The following is a 26,924-nucleotide window of genomic DNA, read 5'->3' on the forward strand; positions in this document are numbered from 1 at the left end:
AAATGGCTTAAAATTGAATAATTACACAGCAAGGCATTGAAAGGTTGCCCCATTCGGCGATGCCTATGTGGGATAACAAATTTATATTCAACTTTCATTGCTTTGTAACCGATCTCCCATTGAGGGCTCTGATTAATCTCTTTTAGAGCAGTGTTAATGCCATTAGACCGATTAATCCAGCCAGTTTTTTTCTGTCAATCTTTGTCAATTTGAGTCTCAGCAGAGGCCAACCCCAGCAGGTTGGAAAATAATATTATAATCAGTCCATTAATTTAGAACTCTGATTCAGTGCTCTTTAAAACTACAGTGTACATGGCGATGAACTATTAAAATTGGACCTCCGGCAGACAATCAAGGGCACGGGAGGTGGGGGGTCGAGCAGGAAAACACAGTGCAGGAAGCCATCATTTCTCTGGGTCCTATCTTAGATGACTCATGCCTAAATGTTCTGAGGCGCTGATTTTCCCGAGACAGACTGGAGCTTAAGGAGTGCAGGGAACTGAAGCTGTTATGATGAGAAAAAAAAAAGTATATCATGAATCGGTTGAATTGGCTAGCTGATTAGAGAATTTGCTTAGCCTTGAGAAACCAATTGAGCATGATGTTGCGTGTTTGCCCGAGGCACCCATACGGCGTTTCATGATTGGAAAAACAAAACTGCGCATTCGTTTTAACTTTTTTTTTTTTTTTTTGTGCATGTTGCTCCTGCAGTTGCTTAATGGAATCCCTGTAGTGCTAATACTCCCACATATCCACCTGAGTTTAATGGCTTCGGACAGACTGTTTCAAGAAATACAGGCAGAGCACCATCAGGAATTAGTGGACAGTGGAAATGAGTGAGAGAATGCATGCTGAGTGGTTATTGTGGAGTGGGGCTTATTGACAATATTGACTTTTTTTTTATGTTTGTTTCGCTGGATTTCCAAAGTCATGTTTCAGGACTCCATCATTTAAGAGCATGAATGAACTTTTATAATATATCTGCCCTCATCTGCTTCTCCTCAAGATCACCCTCTTGGGTGGTAGTTGGTAGCTTGCCACAAAATTAAGCAATTTTAACCTGCTTTAACTTCTCTTTAGTGCTGTTTTAGTGTGTGTTGTGAATTTCCTTTATTAACCATCATAGCTGCTTCAAGATTCAGCCTTTATCCACACACTACCTGCCCATGCATTCCCTAACGCCTACATTTACTCTCCTTGCCAGAATTAAATAAAGGATACAAAAAGTCTGTAGAGAGCTGGAAAGGTCAGAAACAGGTCAGATGTTCCCATTTATTGGGAATATGAAAAACATGGTTGGGAAATGTCCCAATAATTCCAAGTGCCAATTAGCTTTGATTCATGTACTATTCCAACCAAATTCACTGTGTACGCTTTGACCAAGGATAATAAAAACATTGTCAAAATATATATTCCGAGCAAACCCCTCTCCCTACCTCATTTGCACTGGTGTCTTTATTAGTAGAGACAAGTTCCCATTCTTACAAGTGTTTCAATCGCTTTTTATAAAGTTCCTCAGAATGAATGATTGATGCCCTGTCGAAAAAAGTAAACCCAAGCATGGCAGTTAAACTCCCGGTTTCTTTTTTTCTGGTTCACTGCTTAACTAAGTGTTCGAAGTGAAAATATCGAATTCTTTATGATATAAAAAATAATCGGACCCTTTTTTTTCAGACTCGTACCTTAAATTCGATAATTGCCAACACAAAAAATACAAATTCCAAAACTTTGTGAGCGTCTACAATCTCATTTGTGCTTTGTTCAATTACAGATAACTATACTACTATTTGTAATCGCAAAAAGTGGTGGGACAAACCCGATAATATAAAAGAAATTGGAAAGAAAATGTCCCAAGCGTCCCAAGAGTATCATATAACTATACTGTACCAATATATACCAATGACACTCAGTTATGCGTCTTCAACTATTCCATGCATTGTAGAGTGTGAGCTTTTACTTATAATGGTATGTGGAAAAATATACCTGAGCAGCACCCAAAATCCTTGCTCCCAACCACTTAAAATCTGCAGTTTTTTCAAATGCTTGTGGTACACTTACCTTCTTACTAGCGTTTCAATTGACACTTGCTATTATTAAGTTCTTTATAATATATGAATAAATAAGTGCAGACATACATGAAATCTAAACTCCTCAGATTTGTGAAGTGTTTCTGGTTGACCTGTTAACTGTGTTTTATGCTTTGAGCAAATATCAATCCCTTTCGGATTCTATAGGATATTTTTTCTAAAACTTAAATGCGTGCTTTACATTGTACGATTTTGGGAGGTCTAAGATGAAAGATCACAATATGAAAGAATTGTGGTGATTTCTCTGGTTGCGGTTTTTGACTGGTATCCACCCATTTCTTCTTTTACCTGTCTGTCCGTCCGTCCGTCCGTCCATCCAGCCAGCCAGCCATCCATCCATCACTCATCAACCACTCATCCAACCACCATCATTATATTCATTAACCTACGAATAGATCTATTGTCCATCTATCCACCATCTGTCCTTTTACCTAAATAAGGTCAGGGGTTCAAGCCCCAGTATTGCCACCTGCCACTCTTGGGCCCTTAAGCAAGGCCCTTAACCCTCTGTGCTCCAGGGCCACTAATTCATTTCTGTCTGGGACAATTTTTGTACTTTAATATTACCAATCATGACACTATTAGATTTGTTATTTCCTATCAATAAATAAAATTCCAGGTAAAACCATTGCAATAATTCCATGGCCTGCTACAATCTTATTTCGATCAGGTTCCTCCCTCAGACTACAAATACAAAATCTTTAAAAAAGTGTCCCAAAGCATCCCAAGAGCAACATCCACCTACACCAATGACACCCAGCCATTATAGAGTGTGGGCTTCATTTCCCCTGCATTGACCTAAAACCAAGACCTGAGATAAAAGCAATGTCAAAATATATACCTGAGCATTCCCCCGTATTTCCCTCTGGACCTCATTAGTGAAAATTACACCCAATGACATTCGGTGGTATTGGCAAGTTGTATGATCTAAGACAGGGCTCGAAAGTGCTGGTGTTTTTCTCACCCCCTAGATAAAAAAAAAAAAAGTCAATTTGTTTTTAGATTTGTGTGTTTTTAAGAGGTTAATATGATACAAAGTATTTTATCAAGCATTCCAAATTAGCTCAAGTAGTAGTATGTAGTATTTTTAGCCTAATTAGTGCACTGAAACACTCAGTGAATCTTCTAATATGAATTCTGTGGCATTTTTATTTCTCCCAATGATATTTATAGAACACGCTGCATAATTGCTGTGACTGTAAATAATTTTGCTGTAGCTCAGTCATGGACATTTGACTAAAAGACGGGAGGTGGAGCTGCAAGTGGCGGAGTTGAAGATGCAGAGATTTTCATTGGGAGATGGACAGGATTAGAAATGAGTGAAATTATTAGAGGGACAGCACATGTAGGACGTTTTTTTGGACAAGGTTGAGGGAGGTGCAATTGAGATGGTTTGGACATGATAGTTATTATGTATATACATGTTGCTGTTTGAGAGCGATCATGGGATTAATCCTGAGTTGAAAGGAGCCTGACGAAGCTCTTCATTCTGGTTTCGCAATTTGCAATACAGTCTTGACAGTTTTAATGTATCTGTTAAACTAAGGACTGATGGTTCTTCTGGTGTTATGCTACTGTGATGCAACTTTTATTTGACCCCCGTTTTCACTCATATTAACTGTTAAGAAGATGGTTGTGGTGTGCAAGATACAACAGAGCTCATGACTATATCCACCACACCACCCACCAGTCATCCAATATCGACCACCATTATATTTATCAACCTACCAATAGATACACTGTCCATCTATCTGCCCATTTGTTCTTTTATCTACCCAACCATCCATCCATTCATCCATCCACCACTCATCTACCACTCAACCACCTACCATCATTATATTTATTAACTCAATAATAGATCCACTGTCCATCTATCCACACACCTGTTCTTTTACCTATCTATCCATCCATCCATAGCTATTATTTTACCCACCCATCCATCCATCCATCCATCCATCCATCCATTCACCCATCCACTCATCTATCTACTATCATTATATTCATTAACCCACCAATAGTTTCATTGTTCTTCAATCCACCCATCTTTTCTTTACTCATCCATCCATCCATCCATCCATCCATCCATCCATCCATCCATCCATCCATCCATCCATCCACTACCACTCATCACAGCTACCATCATTATATTTATTAGCCCACCAATAGATCCACAGTAGGTCTATTCACTAATCTGTTCTTTTAACCATCCATCCATCCATCCATCCATCCATCCATTAATCCATCCATCCATTAATCCATCCAGCCATCTATCCATCTATTTCTTCTTTCTTTAATCCATTTATCCACCCTACCATCCACCACTCAGCCAGCTACCATCATTATATTAATTAACCCACCAATAGATTAATTGTCCATCTATCCATCCATCCCTCCCTTCATCCCTCTCTCCCTCCCTCCCTCCATCCACTAATTTTCAACACAACCATTTTTCTATCCATCTGTCCATTGATCTACTAAATTAACCACCACCCATTCACCCACCTACTATCTATCTATCTATCTATCTATCTATCTATCTATCTATCTATCTATCTATCTATCTATCTATCTATCTATCTATCTATCTATCTATCTATCTATCTATCTATCAACAAATGCAAGTTTATTTTGCACACTAATCAATTTGTGCTGCTTCTGTCTAATTAACCAGAGAATTACATCACATGATGCAGGGTTAAGTGGTGGCTCCACTGGCTGTTTAATTGATTTGTGTTTGTATGCAAGTGTTTTGTGTTATCAATGATAATCCCAATACACGCTTTCCCCGCTCACTCTAACAATCGCATGCTATTAGAAAGAGTTGGAAAGTGGATAGCAAGACAGACTGTGTTGAGGCCACAGCCACAGCAGACACCTGCTGTGCACGAGATCATGAGAGATAATTCAAGGATGACTCTCGACAAAATAGTTTGTGTTTTTCTTCCCTTTTCTCTCGCTGTGAAAAATATTTAGCCTCAAGGCCTGAACTCAGCAGGAGCGAAGTAGCAATTAGGGTTGAAGAGATGCTGACAAGGACAAAGAGAGAGGGACAAAATAGAAGTGTGGGTTAAAATAATAAAGCAACTCAGATTAGCAGAAAATCTGAATGAGGTAGAAGAGAAAAGTCAGATGCAAATAGCAGGAAATTACGGGCACAATGGAAAGCGATAAAAAGAGAAAAATGCTGCAAATATGACTGACGAAAAGAAATGGGGAAAAAAATGAAACATGAAAAACATCACGTTTCTGAAAACTTTAAATGGTATAAAGTTGTGTGTTTGTGTGTGTGATGTGATGTGAGTGTGAGCATTAGAATAAGGATAAGATCACCCGGAAAGAGATAACACGTAAAATATAGGAGATTAAGCAGGGTTGAATGAGTGAGACAGGAAAGGGCAGCACAAGAGCGCAATTGTGTTAAATACCATTTTATTACCAACTCCCATGGAGACGAAATTCAAAAGCATTTAGTTTCTGCATGTAGACGTTACAAGAAACCAGAGCATGGGGGGCCTATTATTGCTGAAATTCAAAGGGAACAGTCATAATACACAACCGCTCTTTCCGTGTGTGCTTTGTGCTTTTTTGAGACCGTGCTAGTTGCTTTGTATGTCACTGCTAGGTGTGCTATATAACACATGAATGCCATCCGTGTTGGGATCCGTACGGATATTTTTCCGTAAGGTCACTTTAGACTTTAGATAGAAATCCAACAAAGTGTTCCAGCAGACAGAACATTTAAAAAAAACCCACCTGTAGCAAATCTGATTACCTTGATTTAGTCAGCTGATCAGATCTGGGACTAGCTAGAAGGCTTGAAATATTTGTTCCAGAATAGGGAAAAATTTTACAGACTTTTTGTAGATTCTTTGCAATTTATACAACCTATATATGAGGTGGTTCTAGAAGTCTTCTTTTCGCAATCAATCGCCTTCTGTGATTCGCGCTGGATCTCAAAACAGCAACTTTCGAGCTGGAAGTCTGCAGGATTGGAGGTGTGGAAGTGAGATCATGTGGATTGTTCTCCGATGATCATTATGCGCAAGTTGCTGAATGATTTTAACTTTTTCGGGGGTTGAGCTCATTGGAGGTCTTCCTGATTTCTTGTCTGCTTCCAGTGACGTTTTTCTACTCTTGCCACTCAAAACATTTCAAACCAGTCATTGCAGCATCGCTGTATGTCAAACGTATGTCCAGGATAAAAACGGAGTCATGGTAACACACGTGGTCAGAATAGTACCAGTTAGCATCATTGATCTCAAAACGTTTTGATACTACCTTGTATGTCTAGAAGGTTTTTGTATGCTGCAGTATTAAGATTTCCATTTACCGTAAGTATGCCCATCCTGCTGCCCATATGGACATGGTTTGCCAAAGATGGTGTAAACGAACTTGAACTGCCTGCACTCAAGTCCTGACCTCAACCCCACTGAACACATTCAAAACGTCGCTTTTGGGTCAAACCTTTAGATCTGACATCAGTACCTAACCTCACTGATGCTCTTGTGGCTGATAGCCCATACTCATGCTTTAAGTCCTAGTGAAACATCTTACCGGAAGCTTGCTAGCTGTTCTAGGAGTACAGTATAACAATGTCCATGGATTTTAAATAGGATATTCAGCAAGCGCATCTGGGTAATGGTCAGGCACACTGACTATATATGAGCTACATATCAATAGATACACAAAATGAAAAGATAAGCAGAAAACTGGATTCACCATCAAGGTCATACTAGAGTTTTCTGGCCACTAATGCATTCCAAGGCAAGCTTTTAATCATAAAATTCAACATCTCTACTTTCCATTTGTCTAAGAATTCTAAAGAGAGTGCAGCACCAAGAAGCATGCACCTTGCATAGAATGTTCCACAATGCTACGAATTCCCCCGATTAAAAACGACAGAAAGGTTCTTGTTGAATCAAAAAGCTGTAACGAATAGTTTCAATTCTAACCTAGGAACATTTGAACTTGTAGGGTTAGGGTCAGAACTAGACCCCTCTATAGAAACTCAGAACTTTTAGATGCAAGTGTAGACATCATCGAATCCTGGCGTTCCTTTGAAACATAAAAGGAAAATGTTGAGAAGTGATTACACTGGACCAATGACTTCAGGTGAGGCTTGATGGCTGCCAAGTTGATATGCCCAGACCTGGGGATCTCATGTCCTGCATAATTTGACTTTCCCCCTGATTTTCCCCTGATCCAATTGATTAGATAATTATTGTAATATTAGATTGATGTGAGCACATGGTACGGACTTGGTGGGGTCATCCAACTTCGCCGCTTAAACCTACATCATGGTTACTAGCTGATTCCAACCCTTGATACAATGTACATTCTGTAGGCTATGCAACATTGCCACTCCAAAACAAGCAGTTAGCAAATTAGCAAGAATTTAACTTGATTAGCTGTTAAACCATTCACCGATTTTTTTTTCTCCAAATTATGAAATCCAAATTATGAAATCTATTTGGAAACAATAACTGACAAAATGCAGGGCAAAATGAGTCATATGTACAACCAACCACCTCCCAGAGGCATGTAAAGATTAATGTTTGTATAGAACAATGGGAAGTGAATAGCCAAATGCAGTTCAGTACTGCTGACAGGGGAAAACTTGATGCTACTAAGCTTGACAATTTGAAAAAGTTAAAAATGTCTATTCACTGGAGTAGAAGAAACAAAAGGAATACAGGACAACTGTAGATTCTGCTGTAGTCACAAGTTTCAAGCTTCTCAAAATCACCTAGTCTGAAGGATAAAATGAATCAATCACCATGCCAGCATTATTGTGCCTACACTACATGGATAAAAGTATTCGAACCTGAATTTTTAACCATATGTGGTGCTTTTCAAAACAGTTATCACAAACTTGGAGGCACACAATTTTACAGGACGTCTTTGGATGCAGCAGAATTAAATTTCCCTTCACTTGAACTAGGAGATCCAAACCTATTCTTGCATAACAATATCTGTGTACAAAAGCCAGCCCATGGAGATATAGTTTACATAGGTTGGAAGATCTTGAGTGGCCTGCTATAGACCTCTGACCTCAAACCTATTGTCATAAATTAGAGTGATGACTGCACCTCCTCACCTAAGCTCCATCAGTACCTTACTTTTCCAATACCCTTGTGGCGTAATGATTTTGAAGCACACTCCAAAATCTAGTGGAACATCTTTTCAGATGAGTGAAGTTTATTACAACTGCCTTACAAAATGTGGAAAAGGACGTTTAAAAAATGCACATACAAATTCTATGATCAGGTGTTCGCAAACTTTTGTCTGTATAGTGTACATCACTTTTAAATCTTGTTGTGCACTAGGAGGTGTCCAGGTGTTTCAGCCACTTTTGGTGATGGTGTGAACACCACAATATAGTGTAGACCAGAGGTGTCCAACCTTTTCCACAAAGGGCCGGTATGGTGCAGGTTTTCATTCCAACCAAGCAAGTCCATACCAAATTCTACCTGTTTAAATCTAATGATTTTAATTTTCAATGACTATTAGGTGTGGCCCTTGATTGATTGGAATGAAACCTGCACTCACACCGGCCCATTGTGGAAAAGATTGGACACCTGTGATGTAGACGGTGCTATCATTTAAAATAGAAAATATCACCATATCAGGCAATAAAATGTAACAGAAAAAAGCACATGGCATTACATTGACCGTGACATGGCCATCCTTAGACATTAAGTAAAGGTCAGAGACAGCAAATTGATTTTAAGGAAAAACTTTAGAATTGGAAATCCATACAGAGGAAAGGGAAAAAGGACCAGACAGCACTAAACTTACATATCTGTGTGTACATATGCATAACTCCGTTAAAAATGAATATACAGCCTAAAAACATTTATAACGTCTAATAAATTATGAAAGCGATCGCTTCCTTCTTAAATAAACAAAATGCAGTGCCAATAAAAAAATGTTTGGATAGCCACTCAAAAAAAAAAAATATATATATATATATATATATATATATATATATATATATATATATATATATATATATATATATTTAAAGGAGGCCTGGGTGTAGTCTTACAAAAGAACAAAACAAGAACCTTTTTTCGAACTATTGAAGACATTACACAACACATATATCACCCCGAGTCATAAAAAAAAAAAAAGATCCACGAGTCACACGATCGCCCAGTGTCCCGTCATACATCAGCTGATTATGATAGCTGACATTTGCATATTCTCGGGCCCGAATTGCCTTTTGATCATAAATAATTCATGGTTGCGAGCCGAGTATGATAGCGGTAAGTAGGAGAGCGCTCGAAGTAATAATGTAGAGCAATAACGTCCATGAATAATACACACAGTCCTGGCGTGAGAGAGATGGGTCCGAAGGCTAAGCCGAGTCAGGAAGAAATAGGTCAGATCAGAGCCTTTCTCTGCTCTGTTCTGTTTCCGTCCCTTCACCCTGCAGAGAAAGAGCTTTAAAGGTCCGTACCCTGGAGCAATGGCTAACTGGCTGAATCGCCACTTATTACAGTAGCATGGCAAAAATATATATACAGTATTTATAAAAGCAGCTCTTCTTTAACAGAGACCAGGGTTGGTTAAATCAAAGTTTGCGAAGTAAATGTGGTCACCAAGCATCATGTCGCAAAAGTGAACCGATCCGAGAACGGTTTCAAGCTTCTTTCATTCTCCGATTCATACGGGAATAAGGGAGCAGGAGAGGAGTCTGTGGAAGTCAGTTATTCGGCAGAGAAACAGGTGTTGCCTTTTCCCATTGCACATTACTTAACACACTGACTGATCAGACCTAAACAGCTCTAAAATCATTGCACATCCCATAGTCTCTGTAACAGATGCCTTGTGTTCCACAAGGCTGCCTGATTCCCTGAGAAATTTTACTTTACTAACTGAAAATCGAGTATAGTGGCATCAGGATGGTGGCAACAGCTTTCGTTGCTTGTGCATCAGCAAAAAAAAAAAAAGGGGATGCTTAAAGCTGGCTAGATAGGGCTTCTGTCAAATACCATAATGCAGCCCATAAACACCATATGGCCTCAGATGCATGGGCTTGGGCAGAGTTGACACCTCACAGTTTTACAATTCCTGGGTTTGATCCAAGGCTCGGATTACTACCTGTGCCTGTGTTGGGCGGTGGGTCATCTATATCTCTAAATAAGTTAATGTAGCCATTAATACTATATGGCCCCAGATGCCAAACTCACGTAGAGTTGACACCCTGCAGTTTTACTATACCTGGATCTGATCGTGAGCTGGAATTACTGTCTATTCCTATAATATATCTATAGGTGTTTGTGTGTATAGCCCCATTTGATGCACTAGTGTCCAAGGTGGGGAGTATTCCCACCTTGTGCCCACTGTTGCCCCTGACCAGAATAAAGCAACTACTTATTATTACAAGTTGAAGTAATTCAAACCAGACTTGCTCGGCAGACTCCCTAATCTTAAACACTTGCATTTATCTTAAAAAGCAGTTTAAAGTTAGGAACCCCTTTTAAGGACCCAGCAGGGGCACCTTAGCAGCCCTAAGATTTGATCTCACAACCTTTTGCTGTTTAGCTACCACGGCCAAAACCTTTGAGCAGCATTGCGGTAACCCTCAACATTCCACTACTGTAATTCTGTGGAAATAGCTGAGTGATTAATGCATTGAGCTGCTAAATGGAAGGTTACAAGTTCATATTCCAGTATAATTAAGCCTTGCCCTCTGTATTCTTGAGGAAGCTGCTTAACCTTATGTGATCTTCTGGGTCCGGTCTTGATGGCAGATAACAGGCCCGGCCGAATGCCCAGAAGAAAATCCTGAATTAAAAGCTTCTTTAAATAGCAGGGCTAATTCCACAATGGTGGTTCTATGCAATTGTGTTGGCTGTAACTCAAGACTACATTTCCCACAGCCCAGCATGAGTCTGGTATATAGTCATCCGCTGCACTGCAGAATCATCGGTAGGGAAGCGGCGTATCTGGTGCTCGCCTCAGCTGGAATAAACAGCTTTTAATAATGCAGTTGGGCTGGTCAGGCACATGTTAATTATGTGCCACTAGAGGAGATAAAAGACCCTCCAGAGTATCGTGACAGAGATGCAGTCTCAGGTGTGGTTTTCTAGTCGAAGCATGGACAGATGGGAGATTATTTTGGGGAAAGCGTTAGGGTGGGTTTTAGGGGTCAGGCATCTGGCATGGAATGGGGACGGAGCCAAGCTAGGTCACTTCATTTTGGCAATGAGACTCCAAAAAAGAACCGCATTTGTCCAACAAGGCTGTCACAGTCTCATGAGACATGGCTGAATGCTTGAACTATCTTCCATGCAAACTGCAAAGACACATTCATACACTATTCTGTAGTGTAGTGTAAATACCACCAAGGCAGTACATAAAACATATATTGCACAGTGATGAGAACTACTTGGCTTTTTTCAAATGGTCTGGACCAAGTGTTAAATTATTCGACATACCCTGGCTAGCCGAGTCAGCCAGGCTGTCTAGGAGACCAGGGGTCATAACTGAGTGTCTCAGCTGATTTGAGGTCAATTCTGTATCAAGCCAGAGTCTTATTCTTTCTTTTTTATATTTCACAGTGTAAGAAGCAGTGCATTTTCTTCAATCACATATAAAAACTTTAATAGGTTTTACCCTTGTGGTCTGTTGTTTTAAATTGGGGTATATTTTTAACAGCATTTTGGTCGTCCTTTAGGTTGGGACACATTAGGTTATATGCTTTCAACCCTGTAACCTAACCATCTCTAGAAAATATCTGGAATATTCAAATCATAATTTCTATTTTTTGGTACTAACTGATAATGTCACCTTGAAACCGCGATGCGTCATTAATTAAAAAGAAGCAATATGAATCCAAAACGATTAGCTAGTAATTACATGCTAGTTATCTATATTTAATATGCGAAGAACCTTAACGAAAAGGCCATAAAGCAACTGAAGAATCTTGTAAAATGAGATCTTGTTCAAGGGTTCAATGGTGATTACGGAATCCCCCCTTATAAAAGGCTAGAATGGATTTGTGTTGTCTTTGCATGTGAGTGTGTGTGTATGAGTATCCTGGTCATTGAACCGCTGTTTAGCACGGTCAAAGCCCATTTCACACAAGGGCACAAGTGTCATTTCCTCCATCTGTGATCGTCAGCGGTTGAGAAATATATCCGCCGAAGAGACCACTTTCATTAGACTAATGCGCGTATGCAAAAACGCAATTTTTGCCTCTTGATTTTCTGCTTTCGTGATTTATCGTGCAGCGCAAATGGGAAATTGAGTATACACGTATAAGTTATTTAAGTCATTTAGAGGTTGACACTGAAGTTTGTGATGTATGGGTATTGAAAAATGGGAAATCAAGTATAAGCATATTACCTTATGGTAATGAAGGAGGCCTTACAAATGCGCCACGATCTCCTAAACAACTGTCCTCGCCGCTAAGGAGGGCTAACTCGAATGGATTTGATGGTCTGTGAAGTGGCACTGAATCAACCGAAAGGCATCTTTTTTGATGCATTTCGGTTATTACATAAAATCGTTCGAGTGCCATCGTTTCTCTTGACACTGCAGCCCATTAAATAATATGATATTTGAGCATCAAGCTCGTTCAGACCACATTAGATTCGACAGATGTAATTGCATAGATATTATTGTTACTGTAATGAGCCCAAACATCTGCTTGGCGTTACGTCTTTTGTCCGTGGCCCCTTTTCAAGAGATACATGTAATGAACTCGGGGAAAGAGAAAGAAAGAGAAAAAGGAAACTCAGTGTTTCCAGCAGCTTTTTACTTATCCGCTCCCCACTGAGCAGTTTCTCCTCTTCGTACATCACCCTGCCGATGCTGGTTTTAATGATTGCAGCAGCTTCATTAAGGGCCTCGTTAAACCCCGTCATTAAGGCTGGTCATTAATGTCTTTCGTTAAGAACCCCAGGTCTGGAACTGTTATGTGTTGGCAGCTTTGACTGACTCTTGAGTGCGAGTCCAGCATTAATGCCTGGATCTTCGAAACCAACGCGTGGTGACAAGTGCACGTAAGTTTCCTTAGCAACAATGCCCCACCCACTGGGTAGCCTAAGGGGGTCATAATAAATAAGCTTTCACTCCTTGTTGCCATGCAGTGCTTTGAGTGTCTCTTGCAAAGAAGGCTTGGCTTTATACGTATTGAATTAATATTATATTACGAATGGTATATATACACCGACCAAGCATAACATTGACATTCTAACATTATTCATTATGGCACCTTTTATTGGGTGGGATATATTAGGCAGCAAGTGAACATTTTTTCTCAAAGGTAATGTGTTAAAGCAGGAAAAATAGGCGAGGACGAGGGCCAACTTGTGATGGCTAGACGACTGGGTCAGAGCATCTCCAAAACTGCAGCTCTTGTGGGCTGTTCCTGGTCTGCAGTGGTCAGTAGCTATCAAACAGGGTCATGGCTAGACGAGGCTCATTGATGTACCTGTCGGAGCGAAGGCAAGTTTGGTCAAGAGGCTTTTATTGTCATTTCTACTATACAAAGTGGTATACAGTACACAGTAAAATGAGACAACGTTCCTCTGGAACCCTGGTGCTACACTAAACAACATAGAGCTACAACACAACACAAGCTACGTAAAGTGCATCAAATATGTAACCTAGTGCAAACAGTGCAGACAAAAAACAGTGCAGACAGACAACACAAGACAACATGAGACAAGACACAAAACCCGAGATAGCGCCGACCAGTAAACCTACTGTATTGTTTGATTATACAGTACTATGTGAGGAGAACTGTAAAAACTCCTGTAGCTCAAATTGCTGAAGAAGTTCATGCTTGACGGGTGGGGACTGTTTTGGCAACCCAAGGGGGACCAACACAATATTAGTCAGGTGATCATAATGTTATGTCTAAGCGCCATAAAGTTGTGCTTGCTCGGTGTATAATAGGTAAAAACTCCCTTAGATGGTATGAGAAAGAAACCTTGATAGGAACAAGACTCAAAAGGGAACAAATCCTCATCTGGGTGGCACCGAATATTCATTTATTACAGATAACCATGATTGAGGTGTGCAGTGATGGTGATCAAATGCAACTTGGGGACTCCGGCAAGACTAGCTATGGCAGCATAACTATAAGGCAGAGCCAGAAGATAACACGGACACTCCTACCAAAATGTACATATCTAAGAGATTTAATTTATAGATTTTAAAAAAGAGATAACAGAAGACATCAACCCATCAATAAAAACCTTTAACAAAGAAATTACACGAGTAAAGCTAAGTGCAATAATAAAAAAAAATAACATACCATAATTTAGCGATTGTTCAAAACCGGAGCAAAAAACGTTTTTATTTAGAGAGCATTCGTATGTTTGAGAGTTAGCATATTAGCAAAGGAAAATGTACGGTAAGATGACAAAGCTTTTTAAAAAAACATAAACATGTTATCTGTAAAACATATATATATATATATATATATATATATATATATATATATATATATATATATATATATATATATATATATATAAATTTTTAGTACAAACTAATGAAATGTTACTTAGAACTTTTGAGGCATTTCGAAAAAAATCTGATTTTTCAGATAAAAAGTCACAAACTATCGAGGTCGTGAGTGTCAAGGTCGCGTGTATTGAGGTTCCACTGTACTACTATGTGTATATATATATATATATATATATATATATATATATATATATATATATATATATATACACACACAGTGAATATTTAGATTTCAAAAAATTCCCCCTCTGGATCCATTGAGGGAAATGTGCTTAGCTGTTTCCACACATGGATGCTTCTGAAACGCTGCCATCCCAGTTCCCATTTTTCTTCCAAGCTCGCAATGTCACATTTCTGTAGGGAGTCGTGTTATTACGGGGCGCCTTTTTCCGGCAGACACATTCTGGCCACGTATGAGTGGTAATGAGAACGAATGCTGATGCTCAGGGCGGACTGATCCCCTCGGAGCACTGAGCATGAGCCCTGAAGCTTGATTGTGGGAAAGCTATACATAAACCTTCCCCAGCCTTGGACTAGCGCCGATCTGGAGAAGACTGACACAGCGCACTGTCAATTACTCGCATGTGAAGCTGCATAATGCCATAATGCTGTCACTTTCTGTTGTTACCTGAACACTGATTCGTACTTCAGCGCTAAAGTTTTTTTTTTTTTTTTTTGGTGCCAAAAAATCTGAACCCCTTTAGGGGTTTCAGTTGGAGTTAATGGTGCATATATGATTTTGATGGGATTCTCTTCTTTCAAAAAAATCAATCAATTAATTGTATGATTGTCATGAGTTATCTCGTGATTAATCACTTGATCACATTTTTATTTAAGCTTTCTGCCAATGTATGTTTATTATTATTGAAACCAAACTGAAGACAAATTATTGTGTTTTGAATGATGTAAATCATCAAGCGGAAATTTTGCTATGTTTCCACATGGACGGTTTTAATTGGCGGATCAGCGTCAGTAAAACAAATGTTACGTGATTAAATATGAGTTTATTTATTCATGAAATCATTTCTGAGTAACGAAAGGACGTCGTGAATAAACACGTGTTGCGTTGGTTTTAATTGTGCCCGTTATATTTATTTATTAAAAAAAAAAAATCCAAATTGGTCAACCAGAAATGCTTGTTGCGTTAATAAAATTAGTGCCGTTAAAATGAATTTGCGTTAACGTGATAGTTTTTTCCACAAGTTTGGAGCCACACAATTATATATGATGTCTTAGGATGTGGTAGAATCCAATTCAATTTATTTATATTTATGTATAGCTTTTTAAAAATGGATATTGTCTCAAATATTGGAGAATCAGAAGATGACCTCGATTAATCTTGTCATTTCATTTCCACCAACGAAGAGGTTACAAGATTTGATAATGAGGGTTCTGGTGGTGGGAATCCATTACTGGATCAAGACTGGGTTGCACCATCTGAGACTTAAGGATTTGATATAATCACATCCCAGACTTAGAGATTCGAATTCAGACTCAACCAACAGATAACGAGATTCACATGGTGAGACGGAATTCCAGCATTACAATGCTCCGGTGTACAAACTGAGCTACTTAACCTACGTTTACACGGGTTGGGGTGGAAGATCTTGAGTGACCTTCTATTGAGCTCTGACCTCAACCCTACTCAACACCTTTGGGATGAATTGGGACACTGATTGCACCCAAGGTTTCCTCACCAAACCTACATCAGTGTCAACATTGGGCACAATAGAAAATCTAGTGGAACCTTTTACCAGAAGATGAGAGTGGAGGTAAATGTGGAATGGGATGTTCAGAAAAGTACATACGAATCTTGTGTCTATAGTTTGTTGAAAAATAGATTTGACACTACGTGAGACCACAAGTACAAAAAAAGATGTCCTTTAACACTTATTCAGACACGTTTTTTTTTCCAATTCCGCCTGTTAATATCACTGTAGCTTTATTTCTCATGAGGGATCTCGGAACTCTTTCATCCCGCCATTGTGACAAATATCGTTTTTTAGCCTATTACCGTCAAATTTAACAATCTTTTTTTTTAATGAATTTTTTTTCTTGTAACATACTTCCTTCAAAGTCACACGGTTTAGTCGAATCCAGCGCCTAATCCAGGAGCACCGATAATGAGGCTGGGAATATTTCATATATTTGTATATATACGATTCATATTCACTTCAAAGCATGAAAAAGTCGCTAACAGAGCATTGAATTTAATGAACGTTTGCTTCAATTACCATGAATCAATCAATGCTAAGCCTTCATCTATTTCCCTCAGTCGGAAAACGAATTTTTATTATTTTTGTTCAACAAATTTGCATGTTTTCTGCTGATTGAATCCCAGAACTTGTATTGACACAATGTTGCTTGATTGAAGGCCAAAAAAAACCACATATTTTTTAATACAAGATGTTTTCACTTCATCCATCTGGCTTGTGTTTTAGGTCTAATTCTTCCACCTCTTCCTGTGTTTTTTTTTTTTTTTTTTTTTTAGCTGCACACGGATATGGACAGAGGGGATGGGCGCACCAAGTACGTGCTCCGAGGCGAAGGGGCGGGGTCGGTGTTCGTGATCGACGAAAAGACAGGCAACATTCATGTGACCAAGCCCTTGGACAGGGAGGAGAAGGACGAGTACAGGCTTATCGCCACGGCAACAGACAGCCAGACTGAGCGTGCCCTGGAGCCCTCTTCCCAGTTCATCATCAGGGTGCAGGACATCAACGACAATCCACCTGTGTTTGAAGATGGGCCATATAGCGCCACCGTCTCTGAGATGGCCAACATAGGTAACTGCACTGGGGAAGGTCAGGTGTCAAGGCCGGCCATCCGTGTAACGTTCCCACATTAGTGCTGGGATTTAAAACAGACGGATTTATATATCCGGCGCAAGAGCGCTGATAAGGTCGGCGCTCCGGCATCCGTCAGCCGGAGCTGTGTAAAAAAAAAAAAAAAAACACACGAATTGCTCTGTGAAGTAAGTTTTGCATCCTGAATAAACTCCTAAGTTTGGTGAAACAGAAATATTTATCTTTCAAGTTATAATATTTCATTTATATGCCTCTGTGCTCAAAGACATGTTTGCACTACTTTAGCACTTAATGAATTGAATTCATGTTTGAGGGAGGAAAAAAAACATCCCGCAAAATCTGACGCGTGCTGAATGCTCCGTTTTTTTTTTTGACGATCGAAAAAAAAAATTCCGTGCCTAGTTCTATTCAATTTGCGACGTTTCATCCCGTCTGAATGCATTAACGGGTCGAAAAACGGCGACATCATGTGCCGGTCTTTTCTCGAGCTGAATGTGCACAGATTTCCGTGTTTGTGTAAATGTTGCGTCAACCTCGCCGTGACACATCAGTTTTTTGATCTGCTTGTCTGATTATCCTGTAGCGGTGTGAATCAAAACAGTCTCTCTCTCTTTTCCTTTCCCTTTCCCTTTCTCACGCTCCAGAGTTTTCCATTTATGTCGCTCTGCTGCTTAAGTACCTGTGATAGATCAGTAATCAGAGCAGCCCTGCCCAGCGCTCATTCCAGATGACACTGTCAGGTCTCTGTTGTCAAGAAAGCGGCAACAGCTGTGCCCACAAATCCCTTCTTTCCTCCTAGCTTGTCAGCTAATGCCCCATAGGAAAATGTGTTTTTTCTTCCAACCATACACATATATATATATATATATATATATATATATATATATATATATATATATATATATATATATATATATATATATATATATATATATATATTTCTTCTTTCCCCCACCAATTTCCATTCCTTACATGATGGATGCTAGGGTATGATTTATTTGTTGGGCTGTTAAAAGGGGAGGGGGTAAAGGAAAAAACGTCTATAACTGTCAGGGATAGAGGATAGAAAAGATATGTGGGAATGAGCGAGGGTCAAGGGATTGGCGGGACAGGGGGAGAGGGGGATGGGAATCAAGGAACCGAGAGATTGAAAACGAATGCGAGCTGGAATTAGGGATGGCGAATTAGGGAAGGAAAAAAAGGGAGATGAAAGGGATGAATTGTGCACGTCTGTATTCGCGTAGAGCTCCATCAATTTGTATGTGTCGTGGAAGCAGAAGTGGGCGTGGCCTTACTTACATTTGTACAAATTAGTTTTTTAACAACTATTGCTTTTTTAATCGTCTTTCTGTAAGCATTGTAAAAAAAATAAAAAATAAACATTGGGAAGAGAAGTGCATGTAGAAGTGGAGGCACTGTCTGCATGGTGTCTAGTTTCTTGACATCACTATATGGTTAAAAATATTGTGACACTTGAATTTTTCCAGCTATATGTGCTTCTTTCTCAAAGTGTTAAGGGGAAAACAATTGTCTTTGGATTAAGAACCATGAAATTTTACCCAAACATGAACTAGGAGGCCCAAACCTGTTCCAGCATGACAATGTACCTAAAACCAGCTCCATGAAGATATGGTTTCTATTGTTTGAACTGGAAGATCTCCTGCTATAGACCTCTGACCTCAAATCTACCGATGAATGTGAACGCTGACTGGATTCCAGGCCTCCTCACCTCAACTCACCTGCATCGGTATCTGACTTTACTAACCTTTTTGTGGTTGAATGAACACAAATCTCCACAATGTTACAATCTTACAATCTTGGTATGGTCAGGTGTCCACTCACTTTTGTATATATAATGTACATCACAACTCTGATAACAAATCTTCCAAAATATACCGTCTACAATCACACGTATACTTTATGGACACAGGACACCATACGATTTGTATGACTCTTCTTTAGTCCCCATTTGGTCTCCATTCTTCTTGGAAGGTGTTCCACTTGCTATTGGAGTGTGCTTGTGGAGGTTTATTTAGCCACAAGGGCTTTAACAAATTTAGGTACTGACGTAGGTGGGGTGACGAGGCATTGGGGTGGACTCAGTGTTCCAATTCATCCAAATGGTCTTGAGTAGGGTTAAGGTCAGAACAGTTTAGGAGGCCCCTTTTAAGCCTCCACTTACACCAACCCATGGAAATCATATCCTCATAGACTTGACTGTATCCACAAGGCCGTTGTTTGGCAATGAAGCACATTTGGCTGGAAAAGTCGAGCGTCCCACTTTTCAACTTACACCGATTAGGCAAACATTATAACAATATGAGTGGTGAAATGAATAACACTGATCATCTCTTCATCATGGAACCTGTTAGTGGGTGGGATCATTTATGCATCAAGGGAACATTTTGTCCTCAAACTTGATTTGTTAGAAGCAGGAAAAATGGGCAAGCGCAAGGGTTTGAGGGAGTTTGACGAGGGCCAAATTGTGACGGCTAGACGACTGGGTCAGAGCATCTCCAAAACTGCAGCTCTTGTGGGCTGTTCCCAGTCTGCAGTGCTCAGTATCTATCCAAAGTGGATCAAGGAAGGAACAGTTGTGAACTGGCGACAGGGTCAAGGGTGGTATTTGAATCTGTTTAAATATCATTCGTCCTGTATTATCGCATTTGTATTTGGTTAGAAATGACAAAAAGGATGGAAAAAATGAATCTACTTGAGGGAAAGCAGGGTCAATGTGTCAGCCTGTATAAAATTCGGTCTCCGGAGGTCAGTTGTCATACGGTGACCAGGACTTGCTGGATGAATGCTGTGAATTGTTCCGTATTGATGTTGCCTTCTATCTCTCTCTCTCTCTCTCTCTCTCTCTCTCTCTCTCTCTCTCTTTCACTTGCTCACTCTTTCTTTTGTTTGCGTTCCCAGGCACATCCATTGTTCAGGTGACAGCAACTGATGCTGACGACCCCACCTATGGGAACAGTGCTCGTCTGGTCTACACACTAGTGCAAGGCCAGCCTCATTTCTCGGTGGACCCACAGACAGGTGAGTCTGTTCTTTTCCGTCACTTTGTTTTTTTCATTTTCACCAGCTTTTTGAGCATCCCATGGTCTCCGTTTGCTTTTAGTATAACATTCACTCTCCTGGGAAGATGTTCCTCTGGATTTTATGGAGAGCCACAAGGGTGTTAGATACTAAGGTAGGTGATTTGAGAAGGCCTGGGGTGCAGTCAGCATTCCATTTTGTCAGGTTTAGTAGGACTGAGATGAGAGCTCTACAGCTCTACAACCTTCCACATCTCAATCCTTGAAAACCATATCTTCATGGAGCTGAATTTGTTTACAGCGGCATTGTCATGCTGGAATACATTTGGGTATCCTAGTTCAAGTGAAGGGACAATTTTAATCTGCCACATCCAGTGGCATCATATATAATTGTGTTCCTCCAACTTTGTGGTAACAGCTTGGTAACAGCCACATATAACTGGGAAAGTCAGATGTCCCATACGTTTACTATATAGTATATTTTATAATGTATAATGTTTTATAATTACTGGGCTCTATATTTGATTTGAGACTGGTTTTGTTCCAGATACACAATCCTCCAATATTATCCAAATGTTAGGACCAGTACTAGGATACCCAACCCCCCAATTTGGGGACCAAACCCAAGCTGTAGCAGTAAGAGAACCTGATCCATACTTGCTAAGGTCAGCAGGGTACCTTGACTGCATTTAGAATCACGAATGAATTCAATAAATTTAGCTGTGTTACTTCATTTGAGTGCTTTTGACTGATCATTAGTGGTCATTGCCATGTACTGACTCAAATTTCGATGACTGAAAAAAGCATGTGAATGATGGGAGCTAAGATACCAGTTCTGGGGACTAGTTTTGTGATTAATTCAAACTGGGACTGGTACAACCTTTGGTTGTGAACTAAACGAATGAAGGAGACGTTTGGATAAGTTTGGATTGTGATCCTCAACATTCCTACACATTTTTCATTTCAAAATTCAACACTTTTCCAGACTCAAATATGCAGAATTGCCTTAAGATTTTAAAAACTATATTTAACATCTGAAATAATGAGTTTAAATTCCAACTATAATCTCTGATGTTTGTCAGAATCGGAATCTCTGATGTTTTCCATGTGTTTAGTCACATGGTCAAAGGCACTGTACTGTCAACTATGCAGATCCCATCTAGCACCAAACTTTTGGTAGCACTGAGAGTCTGCTCCTAACTCCACAAATGGCCATGTCCAAACTAATATGTTCTCATTCGAAAACGCATATTTTTTCTCTGTTTTGGCATTCCGTCCAAACTTAGACTTTTTTTTTTTTTTTTTGTCAAAAAAGTCAAAATTATTTTTCTAAAAACCAAAGCCCTTCAAAGCGGATCAATTTGAAAACGCTGTTTTCACGTCGCAGTGTGGACTGTGAAAATGGATTCTTTCCAAAAACCGACACATTTGTAGTCATTGGGTTTTCAAAGACCGGAAAAGCAATTAAACACTAGGCAGAAATGTCACTGGGTCGAGGAGTCTTCCGTTTTTGTTCATGCACGGTACAGGAATAAAAGCGTTTTCAGATGTTTCAGTGTGGATGAACAACTTTTAGGAAACGATTGAAAACAAAAGCGTGGACGAGGAGAGTTTTTAGATGAAAACGCCATTTTCGAATGCGTCCAGATTAGCGGTAGACATGGCCTTTGTTTTAGAAAAAAAATTATTAATTTTATATTTTAGAAAACCAAGAAGAGCAATAGTATGAAATACAATTCTTTTATATTTTCTTCCACATACTAACCTAGACCTGTAAATCACTCAAATTAAATTCCCTACTTTTTCATACTTTTTCAAAATGCATAGAAACGCTGGATCCTTTGCTGGTTAAACAAGAGGAGTAATGGGTGGAGCCATGCTCTGAAGAGAATTTAATACATTGGAGGAGTTCTAAATCTGCACATGAGACGGAATCCCAACTGACGAATGTGTAATGATTGGCGGCGACCTTTCACAATACACATGACGCCGACTGCAATTGTTTTTGCGTTTTTATTCACTGAAGAAATCATTTTGGTGAACAGATTCATTAGATTCAAGTCACTCGGATGAATTGCTTCTAATATTGAAGACCTATTGTGGACCTTCTATTTGCATCTACGGACGTGGTATCTCAGGGTTTTACAGTAGAATCTGGGTTACTGTTCAAAAGATCGGGGGTCGAGCCCCGGTATTGCCAAGCTGCCGCTTTTGGGCTCTTGAGCATTGGCCCTTAACCCTCCGTTCTTCAGGGGCCCTTTCTAACATCACTGAGATATGCGAAGAAAGAATTTCACTGTCCTGTAATGCAGTCGTCTCCGACCCCCGGGCCACAGACCAGCACCAGTCTGTGGGTCAATTGGTACTGGGCTGCACAGAAAGAATACTTAACTTACATTATTTCGGTTTTATTTATTATTCGATTCTGAATGATGTTTTATTTTGGAAAATTACCGGATTCTCTCCGCCACATCTGTCTATGACTCACTCTTGATGTCCGGTCACATGTCTTACCTCTATCCGCTACTTTCTTAAAGGGGCTGCTCCGGCCGCTAACACATAATACATTACCGCTAAACTCAAACCCCCAAGCTAGAAAAATGAACAAAAAATAACATAGTGGATTCACGTTTATTATTATATTTAGAAAATATCAGTTTTTATGCCGGTCGTATCATTTTATTTTGTTGAATTTAGGCCGGTCCGTGAAAATATTGTCTGACATTAATCCGGTCTGTGGTGCAAAAAAGGTTGGGGACCACTGCTGTAATGCACATGTGACAAACAAAAAGCATTTTTACCTCATTAACTCATCTTGTATAACACTTGGCTGCTAATTTCTCTCTTTTAAAGATTGTACAAGGCACTTACTTATTCACACCTGCGTCTGAATGGAAAAAACAAATGACTACATATTGAAATCTGTTTTTGTGTGTGTGTGTGTTTGAGGTTATTTGTTTGTTTCTAAAAACTGGTAAGAATGACCCAATTGTTATTAAGGGCGCTGATAAGAAAATAAATAACAGAATCAAGGGAAGGCGTAATTCCCATTTCTTAATAAATCAAAATTTGACTTTGCTTTGCTTACTCTTCCTGTTTTTCTACTCAATGGATTTCCATTGTAAATATCCGAGCTGAATTTCCCCCCAAACTTGAATGTTGTAGATACACTTTACGAAGTAGAGTATTGGGACTTTTCCCAAAAGTTGGAGGCACACAATTGACTAAGATGACTTTGGATGAAGTAGCATGATATTTTCCCATCACTTGAACTAGGAGACCCAAAGATGCTCTATGAAAATATGATTTAAATGGGTTGGGGATCTTGAGTGACCTGCTTATTAGAATGCTGACGCTCACCCCACAGCAGTACCTGACTATACTAATGCCCCAATGGCTGAATGAGCACAAATCTTCACAAATATAGTAGAACATGTTCTCAGAACTGTGGAGGCCTTCTATTTCTCAATAAGTTTGTCGTCTTGCTGTACTGATTCGCCTTCCACATTTTCCCTGAGGTGGGTTGAAGTTGTGCTAATCAGTTCGGTGTTCCTATTGGTTCTTGGTTTGATGGTCATCCTCTGAGAAATCACACTGCAGGGAAGAGTCTGAAAACTTTTGACACTGCCAGAATTTAATCAAAGGAAAAAAAGGATTAGGATTTTCAACATTTGGTTCTTTCATTCGGCTTCTCCCATTAGGGGTCACCACAGCAGATCATACGTCTCCATACCCCCTGTTCTCTGGATCTGCCTCTTTAAAACCAACTACCTGCATGTCTTCCCTCACCACATCCATAAACCTCCTCCTTGGTCTTCCTCTTTTGCTCCTTCCTGGTGGCTCCATCCTCAGCATTCTCCCATCGATGTACCCCATGCCCCTTCTCTGCACATGTCCAAACCATCTCAATCGCACCTCCCTCTCCAAAAATCAAACCTGGGTTAAGAGTGTCCAAAAGTTTGGAGAATAAAATCCCAGATTTCTATACATCCTCCTCATTGTCACAATTATAGACGGCGTTCTCTACAAACTCTACACACGTGCCGACGTGTAACAATCTGGCTTTCACTTGTTATTGTCTCTCGTTTCATGCTGATTGTTGGCTTCCTGGTCCCACATTCCTGTTACGTCTATTGTTTTGTATTTCGTTTCATTGTCTTGGGTTTGTGAGTCATTTGCACCCAGACCCACTTCTCAGATTTTTTATATGACAATGGTTAACATCCCATATAACCCTCATCACGGTTCGTACGTGTTTTCAATGCGATTTGGGGCAAAAAATGACAGTAATACCTCAGGTATTCCTCAGCTGCCAAACACGTCAAATTCATTGTTTCGGCAATCGTGACACGCTCAGTAATCGACACGTCAGCTCTTCAGTCTTGCGGTAAAACAGATCTCATATTAGCTCCTGAACCGTGCCATATCGTGCCCTCCTAAGCATTCTTTTTTGCTTTCTGTGCATTTTTGGCCTAAATCATGGGTCCTAAAGTGGTTAAATGTGCCACCAAGAAGCCTGGAAAGGTTTTACAAATATACAGTATCTGATTACAGGATTTCTTTGTATGACTGCAATTGTACAAAATAAAATCATTGTACAATTTGCCAAGTAAAATTTAAGGAACCTTAATTGCAGTTTCTTTATTTTTTATAAGGTTACAAAAGGGGCAGAACATTTCAGAGATACACTTCTGGAAACATTCCAGAAACTTTCTATAGGAAACAACATTCTTTGGGGAATTTGGAAATATTCCAAATTGGAAACTTAGCAGGAATTTATGGAAATGAATGAGAATTTGCAGAAATCAATTAGACATTTGAGGGAAATTGATATAAACTAGATCATATATAAACATAAATATAAATCTGACATGCATGGAAACTAATCCAGATTTTTTTTAATGACAATTTTTTTACGTTAACATAGTAACAGCGTACACACAGCACAAGTTTTAAACATTAGTTTATGTAATATGTATGTAATTCACATGAACACACACATATTTGGACATGAAATGATTCAAGGTTTTGTTTTTCAACCATATTTCCGTTCCCTGGTATAGGACTTTCCAGTTTATTCCCATTAATTCCAATGGAATGTGTCTTGAAAATTCACAGAATTTAGCAATTCTTTATACAGTACAGTATTGCGTTAAAAATACTGTACTGTATAAAGAAATGCTTAATTCTGTGAATCTTCAAGAAACATTCCATAGGAATTAATGGAAATAAATTGGAAGGTCCTATTTCTGATCCAAATTTGCATTAGATCACCCCAATCTCATAAATGGTCACATGACTCATTCACTACAGTTTGACGTAATAGTACATACAGGTTCATAATTTATGATCTGACTTTGAGGCTCTTCACCCAGAAGATCAAGGGACCCAGCAATTTCTGACAATTTGTTTCTTATTCTGGTACATAATGTTATGTTTTTCCCTATAACACCCTTCAAATATTAATAACATGCGCTTGGGGAAGGTTTTTTCTGCCACGCACTTCACCACAGGTCTTTCCCATGTCACATTGTGGCCTATTGGAAAGGCTAGAAAGGCATGAGAGACGTCAGAAAAGACATGGACGAAGCTCTTTCTGGTAGGAGGACGAACGAGAGGCCATTCTAACACAAAAAAAACTCCACTTGTGCGTTGCTGTGTTTTGCTAGGTGATTGGCTGGCAGCCGTATGAACTGTACAGAGTCTAGTGTTTGCTTTGTTTGCGTGTGTGTGGGTGTACAGAGGCGAGTGTGCATGTATGTGTGTGTGTGTTTGTGTGTGTGTGTCTGTGTGTTTTGCCAGAGAGAGCGGGGCGGCTTAAGAAGAACAGCGAGACAGAATGACAGAGCGACGAAAAGGGGGTGGCGATTTTTTTGTGTGTATGTGTGAAAAAAAAATTATTGACAAGGCTGTGTGTGCTACTGTATTCAGTCTATGTTTCTATATTACTTTGGGTGTTATGTGTGTGTGTGTGTGTGTATGTGTGTGTGTGTGTGTGTGTGTGTCGGTGAATAACGGGCGGCCCTTTGTGTTTCCATTCCGTTCAGCCGCCTAATGAAACCTAATTAATTTTGTTGACATTTCTGAACCCCATGCTAAAACGCTTTTTTTCTTTTCTTTTTTTCAGTTCTTGAAAGGTTTTGAATTCTAATCAAGCATAATTAACCTCATTCTGTCCTACGTTCAGGGCACATCATTGCCTTTGTCTTGTTGGCTTTAAAACATTTCATGGTATACTCGTTCACGTGCTCATTAACACGCATAATGGTACGGCGTTTTATAACCTATATCAAGGCCGAAATGGAAGCTATTTAGTGTCGAAAGGGAAAAAAAAAGTTAGGGTTTAGTAGTGACACTATAATGGCAGTGCAAGGAAAATTATAGGACATGGACGCTTGGTGTAGACGATTTTATCTGTCACACTGTACAAGTGAGGTGGAATGGAACTCAAGCATTGAGTTGAGGGTTAAAAACTTCACTCAAGAGCCTAGCAAAAGTGTTTT

The 26,924-nt window shown here is 39.5% G+C and overlaps 1 protein-coding gene across 3 annotated transcripts in view; it reads left to right on the forward strand.

The window, feature by feature from the left end:
- The window catches only part of LOC124387626, a 152,003-nt gene that overhangs the window by 63,069 nt on the left and 62,010 nt on the right, over window positions 1–26,924 (forward strand). For all 3 annotated transcript variants that reach the window (XM_046852056.1, XM_046852055.1, XM_046852057.1), the window contains exons 3-4: window positions 17,068–17,362; window positions 20,303–20,422. In XM_046852056.1, the coding sequence (XP_046708012.1) occupies window positions 17,068–17,362; window positions 20,303–20,422 (415 nt within the window). The remainder of the gene's footprint in view (window positions 1–17,067; window positions 17,363–20,302; window positions 20,423–26,924) is intronic.

The sequence above is a fragment of the Silurus meridionalis genome, chromosome 6 (genome assembly GCF_014805685.1).
Source record: "Silurus meridionalis isolate SWU-2019-XX chromosome 6, ASM1480568v1, whole genome shotgun sequence".
NCBI lineage: Eukaryota > Metazoa > Chordata > Actinopteri > Siluriformes > Siluridae > Silurus > Silurus meridionalis.